This window comes from Rhinatrema bivittatum, chromosome 4 (genome assembly GCF_901001135.1).
Source record: "Rhinatrema bivittatum chromosome 4, aRhiBiv1.1, whole genome shotgun sequence".
Taxonomy (NCBI): domain Eukaryota; kingdom Metazoa; phylum Chordata; class Amphibia; order Gymnophiona; family Rhinatrematidae; genus Rhinatrema; species Rhinatrema bivittatum.
This window is the reverse complement of record NC_042618.1, coordinates 439,882,548-439,908,180: the sequence shown is the minus strand read 5'-3', so window position 1 is coordinate 439,908,180 and position 25,633 is coordinate 439,882,548. Positions and strand designations below refer to the sequence as shown.

Below are 25,633 nucleotides of genomic sequence, written 5' to 3'. Positions count from 1 at the left end.
ACAAATTTCTGAAGAAAGAAAAGTTCAGGATGATCTCTCTAGGCACCATGCTTCCACTTCTTCAAACAGGAGACTGGCTTTCTTCTCTGGATCTTCAAGATGCTTATGCTCACATTCCAATATTCCCCCCTCATCGCAAGTACCTGAGCTTCATGGTGGGTCATCAGCATTTCCAGTACAGAGTACTTCCATTCGGACTCGCCTCTGCTCCCAGAGTATTCACCAAATGTCTGGCAGTAATAGCAGCACACTTGCACAAGCAAAGTGTCCATGTCTTTCCCTATTTAGACGACTGGCTCATCAGAAGTCAATCTCAACAAGGAGCTCTGGCTTCTCTCAATCGAACAATTACTCTACTTCACTCCACGGGCTTTCTCATCAATTATCAAAAGTCCCATCTCATTCCATCTCATCTGTTTCAATTCATAGTAGCAGAATTGAACACTATCCTCTAAAAGGCCTTTCTACCCGAGGATCGAGCGGAGACCCTTTCCCTTCTGGCAAATTCAATTCTTTCGAAGAAATAAGCAACAGCTCATCAGTTTCTAACCTTACTAGGCCACATGGCCTCCACAGTGCATGTCACTCCTATGGCTCGGTTAGCCATGCAGGTAACCCAATGGACTTTACGATCACAATGGATCCAAGCCATTCAACCACTGTACTCTCCAATTCAAGTAACCCACCAGCTCTGTTCATCTCTGGTGGGCGAACAAGGACAATTTGCGCAAGGGCCTTCCCTTCCAACTAGTCCCACAGATAACTTTAACTACAGATGCATCCACCTTGGTTTGGGGAGCTCACATAGACAATCTCCAAACCCAAGGTACCTGGACAAAACTTGAAGCAACATTTCAAATCAATTTCCTGGAACTTCGAGCTATACATTATGCTCTGCATGTGTTCAAGGACTGCCTTTCACACAAGACTGTTCTGATCCAAATGGACAACACAGTAGCCATGTGGTACATCAACAAAAAGGGAGGTACGGGTTCATATCTCCTCTGTCAAAAAGTCGCTCAGATTTGGGACTGGGCCCTGGCACATTCCATGTTTCTTCGAGCAACTTACCTGGCAGGCATTCACAACGTAGTGGCAGATCGACTCAGTCGCCAGTTCCAACCACATGAATGGTCCCTGGATCCCTTAGTAGCAACCAGGATATTTCAACGTTGGGGACAGCCTACAATAGAGCTCTTTGTGTCACATCTGAATCACAAAGTGGACAACTTCTGCGCTCTGCACAGACAAAATCACCAACTAGCCAAGGACGCCTTTGCTTGCCCTTGGAACTCAGGCTTTCTATACGCGTATCCTCCAATACCGCTCATAACCAAAACTCTAGTGAAACTACAACAGGACAAAGGGTCCATGATCCTCATAGCCCCATATTGGCCTCGACAAGTATGGTTTCCCACACTTCTGGACCTCTCGATCAAGGATCCAATTCGCCTGGGGGTAGCTCCCACTCTAATAACTCAGGATCAGGGTCGGTTGCGCCGTCCCAACCTTCAATCCCTATCCCTGACAGCATGGATGTTGAAAGCTTGATCTTACAACCACTCAATCTTTCAACCAATGTATCTCAAGTGCTTATAGCTTCACGTAAACCTTCAACATGAAAGAATTATTCTTCAAAATGGAAAAGGTTTACTTTGTGGTGCAGACAAAAGAACATTGATCCTTTCTCCTGCCCCTCAACTTCTCTATTTATGTTATCTTTCAGACTCTGGTCTACAGACTTCATCTGTTAAAATACATTTAAGTGCAATCTCAGCTTACCATAACAAGATGGGAGATGCACCAAAATCCATACATCCCCTTGTCAATAGATTTATGAGAGGTTTAATTCACCTCAAGCCACCAATTCGACCACCAGTTTCAGAATGGGACCTGGATTTGGTCTTAATAAGACTCATGCATTCTCCTTTTGAACCCATGAATTCCTGTGATCTTAAATTTCTCACTTGGAAGACGATCTTCCTCATAGCCATTACATCGGCTAGAAGGGTTAATGAGCTACAAGCACTTGTCACGTACTCACCCTATACAACATTCCTACATGACAGAGTGGTTCTTCGTACATATGCAAAATTCCTACCCAAGGTAGTTATGGAATTCCACTTGAACCAATCCATAGTTTTACCCACTTTCTTTCCAAGACCTCATTCTCACCAAGGAGAACGAGCTTTACATACCTTGGACTGTAAGTGTGCGTTAGCCTTTTACTTAGACCGCACAGCAGTCCACAGGAAATCCACTCAACTCTTTGTGTCTTATGATCCAAACAAACCGGGAAAAGCAGTGGGAAAACATACTCTATCCAATTGGCTAGCAGATTATATACAGTTTTGCTATGAAGGAACAGGCCTTCCTCTCCAAAGGCGAGTAAAGGCACATTCAGTAAGAGCAATGTCAACTTCAGTAGCACACTATCATTCAGTGCCAGTTCTTGACATATGTAAAGCAGCAACATGGAGATCTCTTCACACCTTTGTAGCTCATTATTGTTTAGATAAAGAAGGACGACAAGATTCAGCCTATGGACAATCTGTCTTAAAGAACTTGTTTCCAGTTTAATCCCAACTCCTTCTACATCCAATTTGCTGTGATCTTCGGCTGCCTCATTTTCAACAACAATACCTCACTGTTGCTGCACTACAAAATGACTCAGCCTCTAGCTTGCTGTTCAACCACATGTGAGGACTAGCATCCTGCTTGTCCTGGAATAAAGCAAAATTGCTTACCTTGTAATAGGTGTTATTCCAGGACAGCAGGATGTAGTCCTCACGAAACCCACCCGCCACCCCGTGGAGTTGGGTCCGATACGTTTTATTATTTTATTTTTTGCTAAAGCTTATTGCTACATTCGAGACTGAAGGGAGACCCCTGTGGCAGAGAATATCATGGCATGCTGGGCATGCTCAGTGGCCTCACAGGGCCAGTCAAAAGTTTCTAGAAACTGTGACAGAAAGTTTTCCCCCACAGGGCTCCATCAATGATGTCACCCACATGTGAGGACTACATCCTGCTGTCCTGGGATAACACCTATTACAAGATAAGCAATTTTGCTTTACCTGCAGGAATCCCTTTGAAAATTAGGCTACCTATGCACTCAGCATACTAGTGAGATTCCATTGACTTCTGTTTATATATTTGTTCCAAAGTCTTTTCTGAGAAGGTCTTTAGGGCCTATGGAATAAATTGTAGTTTGCATATTAAGGCCCCTTCGTATGCATGCTAAAAATAGCATGCTATACGGTAAGGCCTTAACGTGAACATTAAAGTGGTTCTACAAGATGTTAGTTGGAGCATACAGACATTTATGAGCCCCTATGCAAATGAATGAACATCATATGCAAATAAAGGTTTACAAAGTGCTTAGTAAATAACATGCTTTGCTCTCACTCGTTACTCTTTGCAAAGTGCTTGATAAATGGTTACTAGTAAATACCTGTTATAATCTGTTGTTAACTAGCTATTATGTACAACAAGGCCTGAAATCCCAATTCCTGTCTCGCCTAAAGTGAATGGGCCAGTGGGAAAAAGGATTTCCTTCCTTTGTCCCTCCCACAAAAACATTCAAGCCCTTCCAAGGCATCACTCCTGTCTACAAAATGAGCTGATCTTATCTGGGGCATCCTACTCCTCCCATCATAGAATCAGCAACTGTTTGCCAAGTCACAAGCATTTCCCCCAGTTACCAGTACTTCCTTTTCTGCAATCAAAAGCCCTCGAGTTACAGAAACTCTCACAGAGTCATAGGAAATCACTTTGTCCCTGCCACTGAGTCCTTCCCCTCCTCCCAGCAACTCTCCAGAAGGGGAACTCACACTTTTGGTGGTGTGATGGGTGGCATGGGCATGAGCTGTTGTTGCTGTGGTATAGTTGATGTTGCCTTGTAGGTGAATCTACAAGGCTTATGCCAACAACAGGCAAATGCGCCCTGTAGCACGACAAGTTGGGGCTTCACCTATACCAACCACCTCCCCTGCAGGTTGAGTTCTTGGGTTCTGGCAGCCAGCAGAGCATAGGTGGGTCCTTAGGGCGGTCAGGTGAGCAAAAGTCTGATGACATGCCAGGGTCAGGAGAGGCAGCAGAATGGAGGAGCTGAGGTAAGGCTAAGATTAGGGCAGGCAGCAGGCAAATGTGGTCAGGTCCAAAGCTAAAGGTCAGGTCCGCTAGCAGGCAAACATGGTCAGGTCCAAAGCTAGAGGTCAGGTCGAGAAGATCAAGTCATTTGTGGATGAAGACACAGATGACACTGGAGCAAGGAAACAAGGGTTGACAAGACAAGACTAGATGAGCAGGGCCAGACGAGGCATGGTTGATCAAGGAAGGCTGGACAAGGCAAAGCTGGGGATGGAAGGCTGGATGAATCAAGAACCCATAGGAACAGAAACACAGGAAACAGGCAGGAACCAGGAAAGCAGGAGCAACATGCACTATTGGGATGCAGGAGACCTATTGCTGAGGCATCTCAGGAGCAGCCTTATATAGGGAAGTACCACTGAATTCATCATAGGGCACTGCAGGGACATTCTTGCCATGGCTCCTTTAAGACTTAATGTGTGACACACGTGCAGCATAGGAGGACCCAAGTCATGGCGGCATCTTTGTGGGAGCATGCTGCTCTCAGCAGTGTCTTCATTGGAGCATGCCTTGCTCGATGGCGTTCCTGCCACATGTGGGGACCAGCAGCAGCCATGGTGAGTGCAGCAGCTTGTGGGGCCATCCCATGAGCCATCTATCATGACAGTACCCCCCCCCCCCCCAAAGTCCCCTTCCCCTTTTCTGGGCCTGGGCTTATGGGGGAATTTCTTGTGGAACTCTCTCAACAGCTGTGGGGCCTGGAGCTTAGAGGTTGGCTCTCAAGAATTCTTCTCTGGCAAGACATTTTTCCATGAAATAAAATACTGAACTTGATTCCTAATCCTCCAAGAATCCAAAATTTCTTGGACTTCATAATATGTTTCTTCTTCGGCTGCAATGTCTGTGGGTTGAAGTGGCGATCTGGACAGCAACAAGTGGATTGCTGGTTTCAGCAATGATACATGGATCTACAGAAATGAGGTTTCAGTTTGTAGGCTACCGGTCTCAACTGCCACATGATTGGGATTGACCCATGAATCTAGGTGTAAATTTTAGCAAGTGCATCTTTAAACATAGGTTCTTCATACTGAGCCATACCAAGTTCCCAAGCTGGAGTTGGGGTGCTGGGCAATGTTTCTCCTCTGTCTGCTTCTTATAACACTCTGCTGCCTGATCCAGGAGGTGCTGCGTCTTCTACCAGAGATCTTGGAGTTCACGTCCCATTAAGTTGGCTCTGATGCAGGTGGCGGAAACTGGAACAGACTTGGGCATACGAGGATGGTGGCCAAACACCAGATAAAAGGGCGATGACCCAGTGGAACTGCTCACATGGTTATTGTGGCAAAACTTGGCCCATAGGAGTAGAAATTCTCAGTTACCCTGCTGCTAGTTCATGTAGGCTTGTAGGAAGGCTTGAGATTCTGATTTATCTGCTCCGTTTGTCCATTACTCTGGGGGTAGAAAGCTGAAGTGAAATCCAAGCTAATTCCAAATTGCTTGCACAGACTTTTACAGAAACAGGCTATAAAACTGTACTTTCCAATATGAAAGGATGTGACGTGGAAGCCCATGCAAATAGAAGATATGTTGGACAAAGAGTTTAGCTAGCTCAGGTGCCAAAGGGAGTCCCAGAAAGGGTGTGAAATTTGCCATCTTTGAAAATCCACCACTACCCATATGGTGGTGTTGCCACTTGAAAATGGAAGGTCATTGACAAAGTCAATGGTCAAGTGGGTCCAGGGTTCCATGGGGGCTAGCAGTGGCTGTAACAATCCCCAAGGTCAAGTTTGAGGATTCTTATTTATGGTGCACATGGGACAGGACTGTACGTATCGCTTCACGTCAGTCTTCATCTGAGGCCACCAGTAAAATCGGAAAATTAACTCCAAGTTCGGACGATGCCTGGGTGACCCACCAACCAGGAGTCATGGGCCCAGTGAAAGTATTGTGCGCCCCATCCGCGTCCAGCCTGCGCACGGGCCTGCTCACCTCTCTGGCTCTCCTGCAGGTCCCGGTTCACCTCCCCAGCGGCAGCTGCAAGCTCTTCCAGGCCCCGGTGTCCCGCGGCGGCAGTCGTTGGGCCTTCCAGTGCACGCCAGGCCTCATGCCGGAGTTCAGCATCTCCCATAGCGTTGGCCACACCCCTACGCATGCGCAGACTGCCCGGCCTCTTGTAGGGCCAAGGGCAAGTCTTAGCTCCGTGGCGCGCCCTGATTGAAGGAACTGCTTAAGGAAGTCCCTGCTTGCACTTCCTTGCCTTGGCAATTGGGTCGGCTTTGTTGCTAGATTGCCTTTGCGCTACTAAGCCTTGTTCCAGTCTTGTTCCAGTCTCATTCCAGGATCCTTCTGTTCCAACCTTGTTCCTGCATTCTACTGCTCCAGCGTCCTTCTGTTCCAGTGCTCATCTGTCCGTCTTCCCAGGTGAGCAAGAGTCCAAGGGCATGCCAGGGTCAGGACAAGTGGTTGAATAGAGGAGCCGAGGGCAGGCCAAAATTGGGGCAGGTGGCAGACAAGCGTAGTCCAAAGCTTAGAGCTCCGATCCAGGCACCAGGGAAACGTAGTCAGGTCCAATGCTAGAGATCAAGTCCAGTCAGCAGACAAGCGTAGTCAAGTCCAAAGCTAGAGGTCAGGTCCAGACAAAGGGCAAATGTAGTTAGGTCTAAAACTAGGGGTCAGGTCCAGGCGGCAGGCAAACATGGTCAGGTCCAAAGCTAGAGGTCAGATCCAGGCAGCAGGCAAATGTGGTCAGGTCCAAAGCTAGAGGTCAGGTCCAGAAGATCAAGCCAGAGGTAGATGAAGACACACAGATGACACTAGAGTGAGGAGACATGAGTCTCAGTAATGTAAATTACTGAGATAAGGCTAGTAGACCAGGGCTGGCTAAGGAACACTGAACAAGGAAGGCTGGATGAGGCAAGAAGCAACAGGAAGCAGAAACACAGGAAACAAGCAGTAACCAGGAATACAGGAGCAACATGCACTGCTGGGATATAGGACACCCAATGCTGAGGCATCTGAGGGACGTCCGGAGCAGCTTTATATAGGGAGGTACCGCTGACATCATCATAGGGCACAATGGGGATTTTCCTTCCACAGCCCCTTTAAGACTCAATGCACACTACATTGGAGGACCTGGGTCATGGTGGTGTCTTCATGGGAATGTGCCGCTCTTGGCGGCATCTTTATTGGAGCATGCCACTCTCAGTAGCGCCTGTAGTGGCAGTGTCCCTGCTGCATGCATGGACTGGCGGTGGCCGTAGTAAATTTGGTGGCTCACAGGGCTATCCCGTTAGCTGCCTATCATAACAGGAGGGTTCCATGTAACAAGGAGGAAGGAAGGCAAAAGTGCTCCTCTTTGGCAAATAGTCCTGCTAGGAACAAAAGCGTTACAAGAGCAGAAATAGAAAACACAATTTTAAGAGAGAATAAAAAACAAGTAAAATTAAATCTGATGCCGTTTTCCAAAAAGAGCACAACAATCAAACTGTATAAATATATGATGTATAGTCCTTACAAGAATTCAAAACAACATCATATTTATCATAACTACATGTAGCTGATACCGTGTAGTCTTAATTAAGAAAGCAGAGAAACCTCATACAAGATGGTGGGCTTTATCAATGATAGCCCAAAATGCCACATATGTAGTTGTGCAGTCACAAATAAATTTTCGACCGTCACTATCATATAATCATCGGTTTCTCCGCTAGAGAATTTCAAGAACCATATTTTTTGGAATTTTATATTTTAAATTTTAGTCATTTCATTTCTCCAACTTAAAGGCAGTATGAATGCACTTACCTGATGAAGCTGACAGAAACACGAGCCGTGTCGGGCCAGCCTAATTTTCCAAAAAGAAGCACTGTAAACAGGAGAGTTTTGCCTTCCTTCCTCTCTGTGAAGACTTTGGACCTTGCAAAAGAGGTTATCCAGGGGGCTCAGGAGAGGGCAAAGAGGCTTTCATTGTCTTTGCAGGGGTTCATGTAACTCATGGAGGTGTTTATGATTGGGGGCACTTCTTGTGATTCAGGAGGGGCAAGGTCCAGTGACTTGAAAGAGGGGACATTTAATTCTGGAAAGGGGAAATGTCCTAGATCAGGTTTGCTTTTGCTGTAGGTGGGGGAGGGAGAGGTATGCCCCATTTGGAGGTGAATGTTGCTATAGGAGTGAGGAAAGGAGGAAATCCTCACTGTTAAAGGACTCGTTCACTTTAAGACAGTTAGCAGTGTGGATTCCAAATGGTAGCAATGTGCATGGTAGTTATTAGGAGGTTATTGTGCATGTGACTACCAAGGCCCCACTATTGTGGCCAAAATTTAACATGCTGACACAAAAACTATTTGCATAGCTCATTAAATAGAGCTTTTGCTCACACATTGCATTTTTGCAAACTCACTCTGAAAGCTTTTTAGCATGTGTGTTATTACATAGGCCCCTTTGAATGATTTTACATCTGTTGAGTGAGATACAAAATAAATAATTTTCAGCCAAGTAATACTGTATTTTAGGGGTGTGCATTCTTTTCTAACGTATTGGCAATCCGCAATGTATAGGGCCATATTCGTTGTATTCGTGGGGAAGCGAAATGTATCGCGATTCCCCACGAATACAAAGAATCTTCGCCAAATTATTTGGCCATCTAAAGGAGTGAATTTAAACAACCCCCCACCCTCCTGACCCCCCTCAAGACTTACCAAAACTCCCTGGTGGTCCAGAGGAGGGTCCAGGAGCCATCTCCTGCACTCACGCCCTCGGCTGCCGGTATTCAAAATGGCGCCGATAGCCTTTGACCTTCTATGTCACAGGGACTACCGGTGCCATTGGTCGGCCCCTGTCACATGGTAGGAGCAATGGATGGCCAGCGCCGTCTTGTGCTCCTACCATGTGACAGGGGCTGACCAATGGCACCGGTAGCCCCTGTGACATAGTAAGGGCAAAGACGATCAGCGCCATTTTGATTACTGGCAGCCGACGGCCCGAGTGCAAGAGATGGCTCCCGGACCCCCCGCTGGACCACCAGGGAGTTTTGGTAAGTCTTGGGGGGGTCAGGAGGGTGGGGGGTTGTAGTTAATTCAATTTTAGCTGGGAAACGAATAAGAATGAATGGATTAGCGTATCGGGGGCCCCCCTTGCCGAACGCAACTTATCTGCCCCCTGATGAATACGAATTCCGAATGCAACGTATGGCGTCCCTCTGCACATCCATACTGTATTTGCATTGTCATATGGAAGGTTGACTTTTATATTTTACATTTAAAAAGAAAGCAAACATACTAATTTGATGTATTTATTACCTTTATTTCAGTTAATACAAGACATCCTTAATGAAAAGCCAAGTGTTGGCTTTATGTCAGTTTGTGAGAATCAAATGTTGAATAAATTAATTCTTGCAAAAATGCATTTCTTGATAAGTCTTTGTGCAACAACGAGCGTCATCCCTGACAGAGTGAAGAAAGCTAGCTATACCATGACTCAGGAAGTTATGTCGAAATATCTTAGAGGTAAAACAGATATATATATATATATATATATATATATACATATTAATGGACAAAAATTACATTCAAATTTTGTGAGTTATTTAATTTACATTAATGATTAGTGCATTAGTAGTCCTTTGGTACATATTAAGCAGAAGTCTTCATTATAGTGAGGATAATTGTTTAACATCATGCATGTGTTAGCCTGCCACTATGTGCATAAGTTATTAGCACACATACAGTAAGTCCATTATGAAAATTTTCCCAGTAAAACTTTGCAAAACAAAATTACATCTGCTGTTTGGTGCACTTAGTTTTGCCAAGAGAATTTATGCATATGAGCAGATTTCAGCATGGAAAAATGGCATATATGCATGTAAGTAGCTGAGGATATTAACCCAGAAAGTATATTCTCTATTACAATCAAAAGTAATTCAATCACTCCTGTGAAATCAATAAGGGAAAGGATTTTGCTACAGATACTCTGATGGGCGGTGTGAGATATATTTTAAATCGTCAAAAAATCGTTAGGGCCACGATACAATACCAATTCCCCCGATTTATCGTTAAAAAATCGTAAATCGGGGGAAGGGGGAGGGCAGGAAAACCGGCACACTAAAACCCCCTAAAACCCACCCCCGACCCTTTAAATTAAATCCCCCACCCTCCCGAACCCCCCCCAATGCTTTAAATTACCTGGGGATCCGGCGGTGGTCCAGAACGGCGGCGGTCCGGAACGGCCCCCTCAATAGAATCGTGTTGTCTTCAGCCGGCGCCATTTTTCAAAATGGCGCCGGCTGAAGACGGTTCAGCGGGGGTTCCGGACCGCCGCTGAACGACCTCCTGCACTCGATCTCCTGCCGGCGCCATTTTCCGTATGAAAACGATTCGCGGCGAGAAATCGCTCCCGGAACCCCGCTGGACTCCCAGGAAACTTTTGGCCAGCTTGGGGGGGCCTCCTGACCCCCACAAGACTTGCCAAAAGTCCAGCGGGGGTCCGGAACGACCTCCTCCGTCGAATCGTTTTTGTCTATGGCCGCCGCCATTTTGCGGCGGCCATTTTGAAAAATGGCGCCGGCTGAAGACAACACGATTCTATTGAGGGGGCCGTTCCGGACCGCCGCCGTTCTGGACCACCGCCGGATCCCCAGGTAATTTAAAGCATTTGGGGGGGGTTCGGGAGGGTGGGGGATTTAATTTAAAGGGTCGGGGTGGGTTTTAGGGGGGTTTAGTGTGCCGGCTCACGATTTTAACGATTTTTCACGATAGTTTACACACCCAAATGGCAACAATACGATTCCCTCCCCCTCCCAGCCGAAATCGATCGTTAAGACGATCGAGGACACGATTCACATCTCTAGTTTTTAGTGCTATCCTGCCTTGTGTAGCCGAATAACTAGCTACTTAACTGTATATCTTCAACTATATCTGGCTAAGTAGCACTGTCAGAATTTTAAAAAAATGCCTGTGACCTGAATATCTCCCTTCCCCAATTTAAATAATAAACAGTTCTGTTTGGCTGTGCACCCCCTAGCCCCCCAGTCCCCAGACATCTCCCATATAACTTTAAATATTGCATTCTGAAGGTCAGGCCACCAAGCACCCTTCTCCATTTCCATCAATATATGTTAATGATCTTTCCCCCAGTTCCCATGAGTCCAGCAGCCTTCCCCAGACCTCAATCCCTTCTCCTAATAGGAAAATAAATCTTTGTCAGGATCGGGATCTTAACTCATCCGCTCCTGGCGGCTCCAGTGCTGCTTCTGACAGACAGCATTGGAATTGTAAATTGTGTTCAGTTTATACTTCCAGCACTAGACATAAGCTACTCTTGATGTTATCCATCCTTGCATGCCTGGATAATTTTCTACTTAATTGCATCTCATAAAAATACATCTGGTTAAGTAGCACTGTTAAGTAAAAAAGAAGATGTAAAGGGGCTTGCGACCTGATTCTCTCCCTTTCCCCTCACCCTAAATTTCTTATAGGGCTGCCAGGCCATGTACCCCCCACACCCCTCCTAAATGTGCAAATAATGTTCTGGGGTCTGCAGTCGGGGCACCCTCCCTTCACCAGCTCTCTTTAAATATAAAACTTGGGCTGCCTAATAGTCACTACCAACAAAGAAGTCTCTTGGACTGTGGTTTCCTGTCTTTTGGGATATGTAGATTAGTCATTATATATTGGTAAGATGCAGAAATTATTAATAACTAAGTGATGGTCCTGCAGGAAGACCTTGTGAGACTGGAAAATTGGGCATCCAAATGGCAGATGAAATTTAATGTGGATAAGTGCAAGGTGATGCATATAGGGAAAAATAGCCCATGCTATAGTTACACAATGTTAGGTTCCATATTAGGAGCTACCATCCAAGAAAGAGATCTAGGCGTCATAGTGGATAACACATTGAAATCATCGGTTCAGTGTGCTGCGGCAGTCAAAAAAGCAAACAGAATGTTGGGAATTATTAGAAAGGGAATGGTGAATAAAACGGAAAATGTCATAATGCCTCTGTATCACTCCATGGTGAGACCGAACCTTGAATACTGTGTACTAGAGATGTGAATCATGTGATCGATCGTCTTAACGATTGATTTCGGCTGGGGGGGGAGGGAATCGGATCGTCGCGGTTTTGTTTCTTTAAATATCGTGTAAATCGTAAATTGGGGGAGGTCGGGAAAACCGGCACACTAAAACGTCCCTAAAACCCACCCCGACCCTTTAAAATAAATCCCCCACCCTCCCGCACCCCCCCAAAATGCCTTAAATTACCTGGGGTCCAGAGGGGTGTCATATGACAGGGCAAAGGTAGCACCAGCGCCATTTTGGTTTTTGTCCCCCGACGTCAGGAGCGTAGGAGATCGCTCCCGGACCCCCGCTGGACCCCCAGGGACTTTTGGCCAGCTTGGGGGGCCTCCTGACCCCCACAAGACATGCCAAAAGTCCAGCGGGGGTCCGGGAACGACCTCCTGCACTCGAATCATTTTGCCGTACAAAATGGCATATGGCCGGCATATGGCCGGCGCCACTATGACGCCTAGATCTCTTTCTTGGATGGTAGCTCCTAATATGGAACCTAACATTGTGTAACTATAGCATGGGCTATTTTTCCCTATATGCATCACCTTGCACTTATCCACATTAAATTTCATCTGCCATTTGGATGCCCAAATGAGCAGGCCTGGGCGCAGGCCTAGCGCGGCCGGGACGCGCAACACTGCATAAGGTGAAAACTCTGTCTATGTCAGTGTACCATCCTCAGACCAGCAGCCTTGTGGAACACTTCAGTAGAACACTTAAGCAAATATTGTAGAGTTTCATAGATGAAATGGCAAAAATTGTGACCTACTACTACCCTATGTGTTATTCACAATCCGCAAAGTGCCCCAGAGTTCGACAGGCTTCTCACCTTTCGAGTTGTTGTATGATAGAAAACCAAGAGGTATATTAAATGTGACTCAAGAGACATGGGAGGATGAAGAAAACCCTGGATAGAATCTAGTGGACTATGTTAGATTGTTATGATTCTGCTTGTGAGCTAATCATACAAGCAGTCTCTCACCTTGCAGTGTGGCCCAGAGGCTGTCGCTACCATCGCTGCCATGAATGCCACTGACTGCCCCTCCTTTTATGCGGCCTTGGAGCCATTGCCACTGACCGCCATTTCCTCTGCGCTCTGGAAGCCGCCATCAGTCCTGTTGCTGCCCACGGCGGGGAACCACCGCTGTCCAGGCCTCCACGTGGCCTGTAGACCACATGGGCGAGCCGCCACCAACACCGCCGTCTCCATGCAGTCTGGATGCTGCCATTGTTCACTGCCGCTGTTGCAGCCTGGAACTGCTGCCACCATTGTTCCTGTCTTCGCGGCAGGAGCTACCTCCAGTTTTCTCTTCTTGCGGCCAGTAGGCCACCCCGGAGCTCCTCTTCATGGCCCGGAGGACGCCAAAGCCATCTCCTCCCCTGCATGGGGAGTCTCTGCCTGCAGTCTTCTCTCTTCACGACAGGAGCCGTCTCCGACACCTCGGGCCTACTCCTGCTTCTCAGCATGGCTGCTGTCCCTGGTGCTGCCTCTTTAGGCACGTGGCCACGCCTCCTCTCTTTGCTTAAAGGGCCAGTGGTGGGCAGTCCTCCTGGGCTCCTCCTGCTGACGTCCTTTAGGTGTTTCCTCTTCAGCCCTATAAAGAGGGCCTTTCTTCACTCAGTCTTCGCCTTTGCAAACAGTTGGTCATGGAGTCGTACTGCTCCTGGATCTTCAGTTCCAGCTCTTCACTCCAGGAGTCCTCCATGATCCTTCTTCACTTCTTCAAGGCACTCTGTTCCTCGTTGGTACTCCTTGTCTTCGTCCATGGTTCCTGAACCTTCAGCTTGATCTTTTTTCCATGTCCTGGTCTCTTGTTGGATCCCGTCTCCATGTTTCCTGATGTCTAGACGTCTCCTTGTCTCCGGATGTCCAGAAGTCTCTCTTTCAATGTCTTCATCCGTCATGTTTCAGACGTCCCTGTGGTCCTCCTCTCTAGAGGGCCCTGATGTCCAGATGCCATAGATGTCCAAACACCTTGATGTCCTGAAGTCCTGAGGCACCGGTGTCCTCTTGTATCTGATGTCTTACATTCCAGTCCTGATGTTCCAAGTCCCAAGTTCCAAGTCCCGATCTTGATGTTCCAAGTTCCAAGTCTCGATCCTGATGTCTTTCATCCAATCCCGATCCTGAAGTACCATCAGTTCCTAGTTTCGGATTCAGCTTTGCCTTGACCCGGACCTTGTCTCCAGGTGACCATGGATGTGAATGGGTGCCTAGGTGAGAGCTTGTGTCTGTGGGTGTGAATGGATGCCTGTGTGAAAGCTTGTGTTTGTGGGTATGAATGGGTGCCTAAGTGAGAGCTTGTGTCTGTGGGTGTGAATGCATGCATGGGTGAGAGCTTGTGTCTGAGGGTGTGAATGGGTAAGAGCTTGTGTGTGTGTGTGTGTGCCTGGTTGAGAGCTTGTGTGTGTGGGTGTAAAATGGTGCCTGGGTGAGAGCTGCTGTGAATGGGTGCCTGGGTGAGAGCTTGTGGGTGTGAATGGGTGTCTGGGTGAGAGCTTGTGTGAATGGGTGCTTGGGTGAGAGCTTGTGTTTGTGGGTGTGATGGAAGCCTAGGTGAGAGCTTGTGGGTGTGGGTGTGATGGAAGCTTAGGTGAGGGTTTATGGGTGTGAATTGGTGCCTGGGTGAGAGCTGGTGTGAATGGGTGCGAAAGCATTTGTGTGTGATTGAGAGCTTGTATATGAGAGAGCATGTGTGTGATTGAGAGAGAGACTGGTCAGGAAGGTGAGGTGTTTCTGTGAGAGAGAGAGAGACTGGTCAGGAAGATGACTAGTTTGCGTATGTGAGAGAGAGACTAGTCAGGAAGATGACTGGTGTGAGAGAGACCGAGACTGGTCGTGGGGTCTAATTGGGGGTGTGTGTGTGTGAGTGACTGGTTGTGGGGGCTAAGGAAGAGGACTATGAGGACAGAGCTTCAGCAGCCCTTGCTGCTTCTGGTGAGTGCTATTGGCCTGGAAGGGAAAGGAGTAGGAGAGTTGCTGGAGAGGATAAGTAAAGGTGGCTTTTTAAATTTATTTTTCTTGATTGACTGCCATTTTAATTATTGGTTATTATGCGATGTCTTCTATTTTGAAATATTTTATTGATATTTGGACATATTTTAATATTTTTTATGAGTTTTTATTTGTTGGATATTATTCTGTTTAGCAGCTGTTTTGTAACATTTTTAGTATAGCTTTACAATTATTTCTGTGTGGGGCTCTATAGCAGCTTGGCTTATTCTGTTTTCCCAATAGGAAATGTATTAGTGTTTAGGGCCTGGTTTAATAGTTGTATATCTTAGATAGGGTTGTTACTGTTTGAGTGTGTTCCATAATACAGGTGTAACTTTTGTGGGTTAGTTTGTGTGCATTATTGTAAATTAGGGATGTGAATCGTGTCCTCGATCGTCTTAACGATCGATTTCGGCTGGGAGGGGGAGGGAATCGTATTGTTGCCGTTTGGGGGGGTAAAATATCGTGAAAAATCGTTAAAAATCGTTAAAAAATCGAAAAATCGAAAAACCGGCACATTAAAACCCCCTAAAACCCACCCCCGACCCTTTAAATTAAATCCCCCACCAAATAACTTAAATAACCTGCGGGTCCAGCGGCGGTCCGGAACGGCAGCGGTCCGGAACGGGCTCCTGCTCTGAATCTTGTCGTCTTCAGCCGGCGCCATTTTCCAAAATGGCGCCGAAAAATGGCGGCGGCCATAGACGAAAAAGATTGGACGGCAGGAGGTCCTTCCGGACCCCCGCTGGACTTTTGGCAAGTCTCGTGGGGGTCAGGAGGCCCCCACAAGCTGGCCAAAAGTTCCTGGAGGTCCAGCGGGGGTCAGGGAGCGATTTCCCGCCGCGAATCGTTTTCGTACGGAAAATGGCGCCAGCAGGAGATCGACTGCAGGAGGTCGTTCAGCGAGGCGCCGGAACCCTCGCTGAACGACCTCCTGCAGTCGATCTCCTGCCGGCGCCATTTTCCGTACGAAAACGATTCGCGGCGGGAAATCGCTCCCTGACCCCCGCTGGACCTCCAGGAACTTTTGGCCAGCTTGTGGGGGGCCTCCTGACCCCCACGAGACTTGCCAAAAGTCCAGCGGGGGTCCGGAAGGACCTCCTGCCGTCCAATCTTTTTCGTCTATGGCCGCCGCCATTTTCGGCGCCATTTTGGAAAATGGCGCCGGCTGAAGACGACAAGATTCAGAGCAGGAGCCCGTTCCGGACCGCTGCCGTTCCGGACCGCCGCTGGACCCGCAGGTTATTTAAGTTATTTGGGGGGGGGTTCGGGAGGGTGGGGGATTTAATTTAAAGGGTCGGGGGTGGGTTTTAGGGGGTTTTAGTGTGCCGGCTCACGATTCTAACGATTTATAACGATAAATCGTTAGAATCTGTATTGTATTGTGTTCCATAACGGTTTAAGACGATATTAAAATTATCGGACGATAATTTTAATCGTCCTAAAACGATTCACATCCCTATTGTAAATCCTGAGAGTCTGTTAGGTGCTATAAGAACATAAGAATATAAGAAATTGCCATGCTGGGTCAGACCAAGGATCCATCAAGCCCAGCATCCTGTTTCCAACAGAGGCCAAAACCAGGCCACAAGAACCTGGCAATTACCCAAACACTAAGAAGATCCCATGCTACTGATGCAATTAATAGCAGTGGCTATTCCCTAAGTAAACTTGATTAATAGCCATTAATGGACTTCTCCTCCAAGAACTTATCCAAACCTTTTTTGAACCCAGCTACACTAACTGCACTAACCACATCCTCTGGCAACAAATTCCAGAGCTTTATTGTGCATTGAGTGAAAAAGAATTTTCTTCGATTAGTCTTAAATGTGCTACTTGCTAACTTCATGGTATGCCCCCTAGTCCTTCTATTATTCAAAAGTGTAAATAACTGAGTCACATCTACTCATTCAAGACCTTTCATGATCTTAAAGACCTCTATCATATCCCCCCTCAGCCGTCTCTTCTCCAAGCTGAACAGCCCTAACCTCTTCAGCCTTTCCTCATATATTTCTTTTTCCATTTCTCCAGGTTCGCACTGCATGCAGAGTGGCTTTTTTTGTTTTCCATTCCAGTTTCTGTCTCCATATTTATAATTTGTGGTTTTCTGTACTTGGTGAAGGTCAGTTCTGGGTGTGTGACAGAGGTGAGGTATTTTACTAGCATATAGGCATTTGTATCGATCTTATTTGTTGTGTTTCTCAATAGGATATAATTAGTGATAAATTACTGTATTTTCATAAGGAAGGCTATTGTGCCGGGTAGTAAAGGGAGTTTGTTTTGCTTTTACTGATATGTCATCAGAACCAGAATATCTTTTTCATATGGTGAGTTGTACAGGGTAATGCCCTAGATCTGCTCTGCACTCATTGGGGCCGATGCAATATAAAGCGCGGAAAGCAGGCGCTGAAAAGTCAGCGCTTGCTTTCCTAATGTGTACATGATGCCCGCAAGGGGCGGTGCCATGCAATACCCAAATTAGGGTGTCACACTAGCGACCCCGCCGCGGCTGCCGATTATGAAGACCAACGCCAGTAAACTCGGTGTCGGTTTTCATAACTGGCTTTTCTGTACTTCTTTTACCTGCACTCATCTATTAATGCCTGCTCCAGGCAGGCGTTAATAGCTGAGTGATAAATGTGCATCTGAGACGCACATTTATTTTTTTGCGTGCGGAGTGAATGAGTAATAGCCTCATTCACATGTATTTGCATGTGATGAGCGCTATTACATTCACTCCGCGTCCGACGCAGGTTAAATAGGTGCTAGTCCCCCTATTGCATTAGGGGGTGGATTAGCGCCTATTTAACCCACGTTGGAGTGCGGGTTATACTGTGCACACGGCAGGAGATTTTAAGTATTGGGGGGGTGGAGGTGCAGGACATAGGAAGGGAGGCAGCTCTTATTTTTATATTCTAAGAGATCGGGGAGGGGGGGGGGGGGGGTTGCATGGCCTGCAGGGCCCAATATTAAATTTGGGTGGGAAATAGAGAATCGGGCTGTAGGCCTTTAAATCTTTTCTTTAACTTGACAGTAGATTGATAAATTTTGAGTTATCCATCTAAATGGCTTTGAATATTGACCTCTCATTATTAAAGGTTTTTCCCTTTTTGTCTCTGTAGAAAATATGGTTAGTAAATAGGGTCCTATATTTGTAAATATTTTATATCCCAGATAAAAATTTTAAAACTGAAACTACAGCAAGTTCCTTATTCAATGCATTACTTTTTTTATGCATAATTTTGATTTCCTCTTCTTTTTTTTTGTATCACAAATTCTACTATTGACATGGAATTTAACTACAGCAAATGTCCATAAAGATTGTTAAAAAAAATCTCAATAAATACAAAGTAACAACATTTTTTTGACATTTTTGGAGCAAATTTCTCTGGGAATAAAAGCCTGAAGCTTTGCAGTGATGAATACAGTACCTACTATATGAATAAGCAATAATTTGATGTTCCCAGTTTATTTCCTTGCTTTATAGGTCATAAGCCACAGTCTGCAGATATGGCTTCCATCATACAGCTGGTCTCTAAACAGGACCTTACAATGGCTAGTTTGAAGGTATGTTATTGTAGAGCAAGTTATAGTTTAGTTGAAACTGACATTTATTCAAAAACATTGTATTCCTATTTGGCTTGGTTTGGTTTGGTAGAAATAAGCATAATTCTTGTTTTAGATGGTGAATTTAGGTAATGGTGCATCTAGAACATTTGAGAGACAAAAATATTTTCTCCTTCAAGATTTCATATTCTGTCAAATTGTCAACATTTTATCTGGCTAACTTTAGGCCTGCTCTTTGGCTGTCTTATAGTTGTCTAACTACATTAGCAGGATAAAGTTGAAAATCAGCATTATTCATCTAACTTAGACCTAGATTCATCAAAATGCTATAAATATAGCAGAAATAGCACCTACGATAAAATTAATGGGCATGGTTATGTTAATTTCCTATCTTCCACATTGCATAAGCAATTTCTGCAAAGTGTGATACAGTATCACTTCATTTTATGCAACATGCATTGATTTATGCGTGGCACACTATTTGGTTTAGGTGTATATCACCTGCCTCTGAGAGAGAGCACACTGTAATAAGGAGAATAAACTCTATATATGTCTATTTATTTATTTATTTATTTCAAGATTCTTATATACCGCAGTACGTATAATGATACATCACCTCGGTTTACAGACAACATTAATTTTAGCAACAGGCTTTACATAAAACAGTTTATACAAAATTAAACAGCATAAATATATTAATAACAGATTTTACAATTAACCGTTTTAAAGAATATGTAAACAATTCGCATCTTTAAGCTTTAAGTCTTTTTTTTTTAAGTCTAGCACTGTAGATTGGCACATTCAACTCAGGGTGGGTTTAGAGGAGGTGGTGTTAGATACATAGTCAGAGGAATTAATTGTAAATTTGAAATCACTGAAGAATTTTTATTATTTGAATCGATGAAAGGTACAAAAGGAGTTGATTTGTATGATGCAGTCTCTAGCTGTCGTCAAAGTTTGAAGCTCCCCTGGAGAAAAATGATAAGTGGTACCACAGATGGATCAGCAAATTTAACTGGTTAAAAGGTTAGACTTCTCCAAAGAATAGAGGGCAAAGTAAAAGAAGAGGACCCAATTCAGCAACTCCTGTTTCTAGATCAAGAGGCATTGTGCAATAATGTCCTGGACATGGAGCATGTTGTTCACACAGTAGTGCATGTAGTGAACTACATTAGGTGAAAATGACTCACTTATCAACAGTTCATCTCCCTTCTTGATGGCACAGATGCTGATCACCAGGATTTGCTTTACCATAGCAATGTTAAGCCTAGGAAAAGTGCTGCTGCATTGCTGGTTCCTGGGGCTTGACAGCTAGGACTGGCAGAGTCCTGGGTGAAACCTGTGGAAACAAAGAAGACATAAGTACTAATGCGAAGCCGTACACAAGTACCGTTTGGCATCAGTTGTGCATTTTGCATCTCAATCAATGTGACCATCTTACAAAAGCGCTACATTAAAAACAAAAAGGGATTTCTTTGCACAGAAGATCCATCACATAATCTTTGATTCCAAAGCCCTCTTTGCCTATGTATCTAACTTAACACAAACCTCGACTCCTGACATCCCTGCCAACTTAGCTCAAGAAAAAGCAGAAGAGCTGGCCCTTTTCTTTAGTAACAAAATCTCTAACCTAATAACACAGCTGAGAACCAACACTTCAACGCCATCCAACATATACTTCCACCACAACAAAGACATTACTCTACAATCCTTCGAACCCATCACTACTACTGAGTTACTTTCTACATTAAAGAAAATGAAACCTTCATCTCACCCATTAGACCACATCCCTTCCAAACTTCTCCTGCTAATACCAGACACAATCTCCAATGCTCTGACAGACATTATTAACTGCTCCCTAGCACAAGGAATCTACCCTGACGACCTGAAGATTGCATCCATCAAACCGCTCTTGAAAAAACCCAACTTAAATCCTAATGATCCCACCAATTTCCGTCCTATATCCAATCTCCCATTCATAGCTAAGGTAACGGAAAAATTAGTCAACTCCAGACTCTCAGACTACCTCGAGGAACATAACATTCTGTTCCCATCCCAATATGGCTTCAGAAAAGCTTTAAATACTGAATCACTACTAATTTCCCTGACCGACTACCTCATCATGGGCCTGGATAAAGGTCACACTTATTTACTGATCCTCCTGGACCTCTCAGCTGCCTTTGATACGGTTAACCATTCCTCCCTACTAACTCAATTAGCAAACATCGGAATAACAGGAACAGCACTATCGTGGTTCAAATCGTTCTTAGGGAACAGAAAATACAAAGTCAAAATTCACAACAAAGAATCTCAACACTACCCTTCATCTACGGGAGTTCCACAGGGCTCCTCCCTTTCACCAACACTCTTTAATATCTACTTGCTCCCTCTTTGCCAACTGCTAACTAATTTAAACCTTAAACACTTTCTTTATGCAGATGACGTCCAGATAGTCATCCCCGTCAAAGAATCCTACAGCAAAACCCTAGAATTCTGGGAAACTTGTCTGAAAAAAATTGATGGACTCCTCTCCAACCTTAATCTAATACTAAACTCTTCAAAAAGCGAACTCCTCCTAATTTCTTCTGAAAACAGTAACACCGACTCAAATCCTCCACCCAATTTACAAACTCCTCAAGTAAGAAACCTGGGAGCTATCATTGATAACAGGTTAAACCTAAAAGCATTCATAAATCAAACTACTAAGGACTGCTTCTATAAACTCCAAGTCTTAAAAAGAATAAGACCTCTCTTCCACTTTCATGACTACAGAACTATTCTGCAATCAATAGTATTTTCTAAACTAGATTACTGCAACTCTTTGCTATTAGGTCTCCCTTCATCTCACACGAAACCCCTTCAGATGGTTCAAAACACGGCTGCGAGAATATTAACTAACACACGGAGAAGAGACCACATATCACCAATCCTCAAAGACCTGCACTGGCTGCCAATTCACTACAGAATCATTTATAAGTCCATAACCACTATTTTCAAAGCTATACATCAACACTCTCAACTCAACCTTCAAATTCCTCTCAAAAAATTTACATCCAACAGACCAATCAGAGAGTCCTATAGAGAAACACTACAAGTACCACACTCCAAATCCATGAGGCACATAACTGCCAGAGACAGGGCTTTCTCCACTGCAGGACCAACACTGTGGAACTCAATCCCACCAGATTTGCGACTGGAACCCTGCCTGCCCACATTCAGGAAAAGACTCAAAACGTGGCTATTCATGAAAGCCTTTCCTGAACTAAACTGAATCTATCCCATTATTAACTAGGCGCCCAGACATTGCCTCATTTATGGTAATTAATATCCCTACCGCATAATTAATATCCCTACCTCACAAGGACAATTCATTAATGCTTTAAGCATATTGACTGGCATTTACATTCTCTCTATTTAATCCCCAGCTTCTTTTCTATGCTCCAAGTTGTATCACTCCCTTGTTTTATTGTAACTGCATACCTTAACCTTCTCTTGTTTAATGTTTTATTATTATTATTACTACAACGATTATTATTATTATTAAGATAAATGTTTCTTACCTTTTTTTGCTACCTATCTACTTGTTAATTGTAAACCGACATGATGCGATATCTATTGCGAATGCCGGTATAGAAAAACTTAAAATAAATAAATAAATAAATAAATGATGTGGACAACTGTAGCAGCTTTGCCATTTACGGGTGAGGTGAACTTACCAGCTCCAGCTTGTGTGGCGACATTTACCATTTTTCTCCAGGGGAGCTTCAGATGTTGAAGGCAGCTGGAGACTGCATTGTACAAATCAACTCCTCTTGTTGTACCTTTCATCGATTCAAATAATATAAATTCTTCAGTGATTTGAAATTTGCTGTCAATTTCTCTGACTGTATGTAACGCCCCCCCCCCCCCAAACCCACCTTGAGTTGATTGTACCCATCTACAGTGCGAGATAGATATGGAGTCCTATTCTCCCTTACAGTTCTCTCTCCCTCCCTCGTTCTTTCTCTCACTCTCTCTCTCTCTCCCCGTCTCCCCTGCGATAATGGCTATGGTTGCATGGTAAAAACAGTTTTCCTCTCTACTGCAAAAAAAAAAAAAAAAAGGTGGTTATTTCTGACCTTATATCCCGAGTTACTGTATATGAATCTACCCATTCTATGATAGGAGACCTCAATTTGCATTAGCTCCTCCCACTTGCATAACAAATTTAAAATGTGCAAGCTAACTTGCATTGCGATATTTATTGCGTGTATTAGACCCATTTAAAGAGCGTTCAGACCCTAACGCATTTTGATGAATGACCCGGATAGCCAGATAACACATTACCTGGCTATATTGAGGGCAGTTAGACCGAAAGGATTTTTAAATCCTAGTGTTTGTTCAGCTAAGTGCTATAACTTAGCTGAACAAATGTACTGAATATGGACTTCTTTGTTATTATTATAAATTGTGGGGCAGATTTTAAAATCTACGCGCGCGGCCTACATTTGTGCGCACTACCCGGCGCGCCCAAATGTACACCCGATTTTATAACATGCGCGCACACAAGGGGGTGCACACTAGTGCACCTTGCACGCACCGAGCCCTAGGGGAGCCCCGATGGCATTCCCTGTTCCCTCCGAGACCACTCCAAAATCGGAGCAGCCTCGGCGGGAACTTTCCTTCGGACCCCCAACACCTTCCCCTCCCTTCCCCTACCTAACCCGCCCCCCAGCCCTACTTTAATCCCCCCTACCTTTATTTTGAAAGTTACGCCCCTGCCCCCACCACGCCCCGGATCAGTGCCATGCCCCGCCCACGCCCTGCCCCGTCCCACCCCTTTCACAAAGCCCCGGGACATATGCGCGTCCCGGGGCTTTGCACGCATCGCCGGGCCTATACAAAATAGGCTCGGCGCACGCAGGAGCGGTTATGCGCGTAAATCTTCAAAATTTACGCACGTAACCCTTTTAAAATCCGCCCCTGTGTGTTTTAACATGATGTAAACGTGTTTTAAGAAAATGGTAATGGTACGTCGATTTAGATATAAAATTGATGATGATACCTACTGTCTTATCAGTCAATCTATAATTCAGTTTTAGGATGCCAGAAGAATTGTATAAAATCATAAGATAAAAGTTACAGTACAAAATATCAAAATATTACTTAACTTTCGAAGAACAATGTTAGGGGCCTGGTTACTAAGTTGTGTTAAAATTGGGTGTGAATGCCTGTTTTTAACTCAGGTTATTCCCCCCGGTATTCACTAAACAGCAGTGTGCGAATACCATAGTTTATAGAGAATACAGCGATAGAGGGTTGCTCCCATGGCTGGGAACATGCAGGGCAAAGGATAGTTTCAGATCAGTTGGCCTCATTTTGGATGATGGTACTGGTGGAGCAGGAGCCATTGGGGATTGGTCTTGCCCCTTTTTCACTTAGAGTTTCCTAATAATAAGTGGGGGAGGACTTGAAAAGGGCTAGCAGCAGAAAAGGGATCTTTTTCAGGTGGGGGTGATGTTTTAAAGGGTAGCAGGGCTTACAAAGTAACACTTTTGGGGTGTTCCTGCAGAGAAGGAGTAGAATATAAAGGGCATTTAGTACAGGGGTTAATGCTCAGTGCTGTTTTTTGGGTTTTTTTTAATTCAGGCTGCCAGGACTGTTTTTCTCAGTCTAGCTGTATATCCCATTCGTACTGACAGCCCAGGTTGGCTGGGGCTGAGCATCGGCAGAGCTTAGCCCCAGCAGCATTAACGTGACTTATGCAAATTATATTAACATGTCAACAAGTTTATTTGCATGATTATAATGAGCTCCTTTGCTTTTTAGCACCAGAAGCAATGTTTAGGTTAAGCAATATTAATGCTAAAATTGAATTTACAAAGCCACATTAATGCTTTTAACATGTGCTAAGGTTTGCAATAGTACTAGTGCATCTAAGTAACAGATCCCAAAGACACGTGTTAGTTCTAAGGTAGTAAGAGAGCAGAGTTCATATGTCATCAATTTTCTTGCATCACAGTGTTCCTGGAAATGATGTGGTACTGCAATATTTCATCTTTCAGGGAATTCTGTTGACAGAGGCTGAAGGAAAACTAACCACTGTCCTAGAGAATTTGCAGAAGAATTCTAACAACGTGATTTCCCAGTTCCCTGCTACAGAGTTAGAGATAGCAGTTGAAGCGAAACTTCTACTTGTAACTATTGCTCAACAGAGACATCAAACAGCACTCAGGTGAATACTGCTTTGATGTTTTTAGAATATACTAGTAAATTGCTTATAAGACTATAACAGTGTTTATTTTAATAGTCATAAATAGCTTTAGGTAGGAGACACAGTTTAAAAGATGGCACTATGGAACAATGGCATACCTAAAGTATTTGGCATCTGGGGCGGATACTTCCTTTGGCACCCCCCCCCCCCCAATACCCCAGTATATAACTTTAAAATCCCTAAACATCGATAACATATTTCAAAACAGCAGTCACATCAAATAACACCCAATAATTAAAACTAATAAGGATTTTAAAAATCTTCCGCTCTCCATATCTGTCATCCTAAGATTGTCGTAGACTGGGGGCATGCATGCACACACAATGGGGCTGATTTTAATTCCTTCGCGCGCGGGGTACATTTGTGCGCACGCGGGATACATTTGTGCGCACTACCCTAAGGCGCACGACAAAGAGGCCTGCCCCATACAACGCCCCACCGCTACACCCAACTAAAAATCCCCCATCCCCACCTCATCTACCTTCCGCAATGCCACCCATTACCCCCAAAACCACGTCCCTATCCCTACCCCCCTGTACACTAACACCCACAACCAGCCCACACCTCCCAACAACCCAGAATGCATTTGCAACCTGTCACCCCCACTACACACAACATGATCACCCACTCCATACCCACTCCATACCCATACCAACCCTCAACCAC

General features: G+C 44.8%; 1 protein-coding gene across 1 annotated transcript in view; it reads left to right on the top strand.

Annotated features, from left to right (window-relative positions):
- The window catches only part of CFAP54 (cilia and flagella associated protein 54), a 1,106,494-nt gene that overhangs the window by 735,587 nt on the left and 345,274 nt on the right, over positions 1–25,633 (top strand). Inside the window, exons 49-51 of the mRNA XM_029597529.1 lie at positions 9,398–9,593; positions 18,635–18,714; positions 24,759–24,928. Of these exons, the coding sequence (XP_029453389.1) occupies positions 9,398–9,593; positions 18,635–18,714; positions 24,759–24,928 (446 nt within the window). The remainder of the gene's footprint in view (positions 1–9,397; positions 9,594–18,634; positions 18,715–24,758; positions 24,929–25,633) is intronic.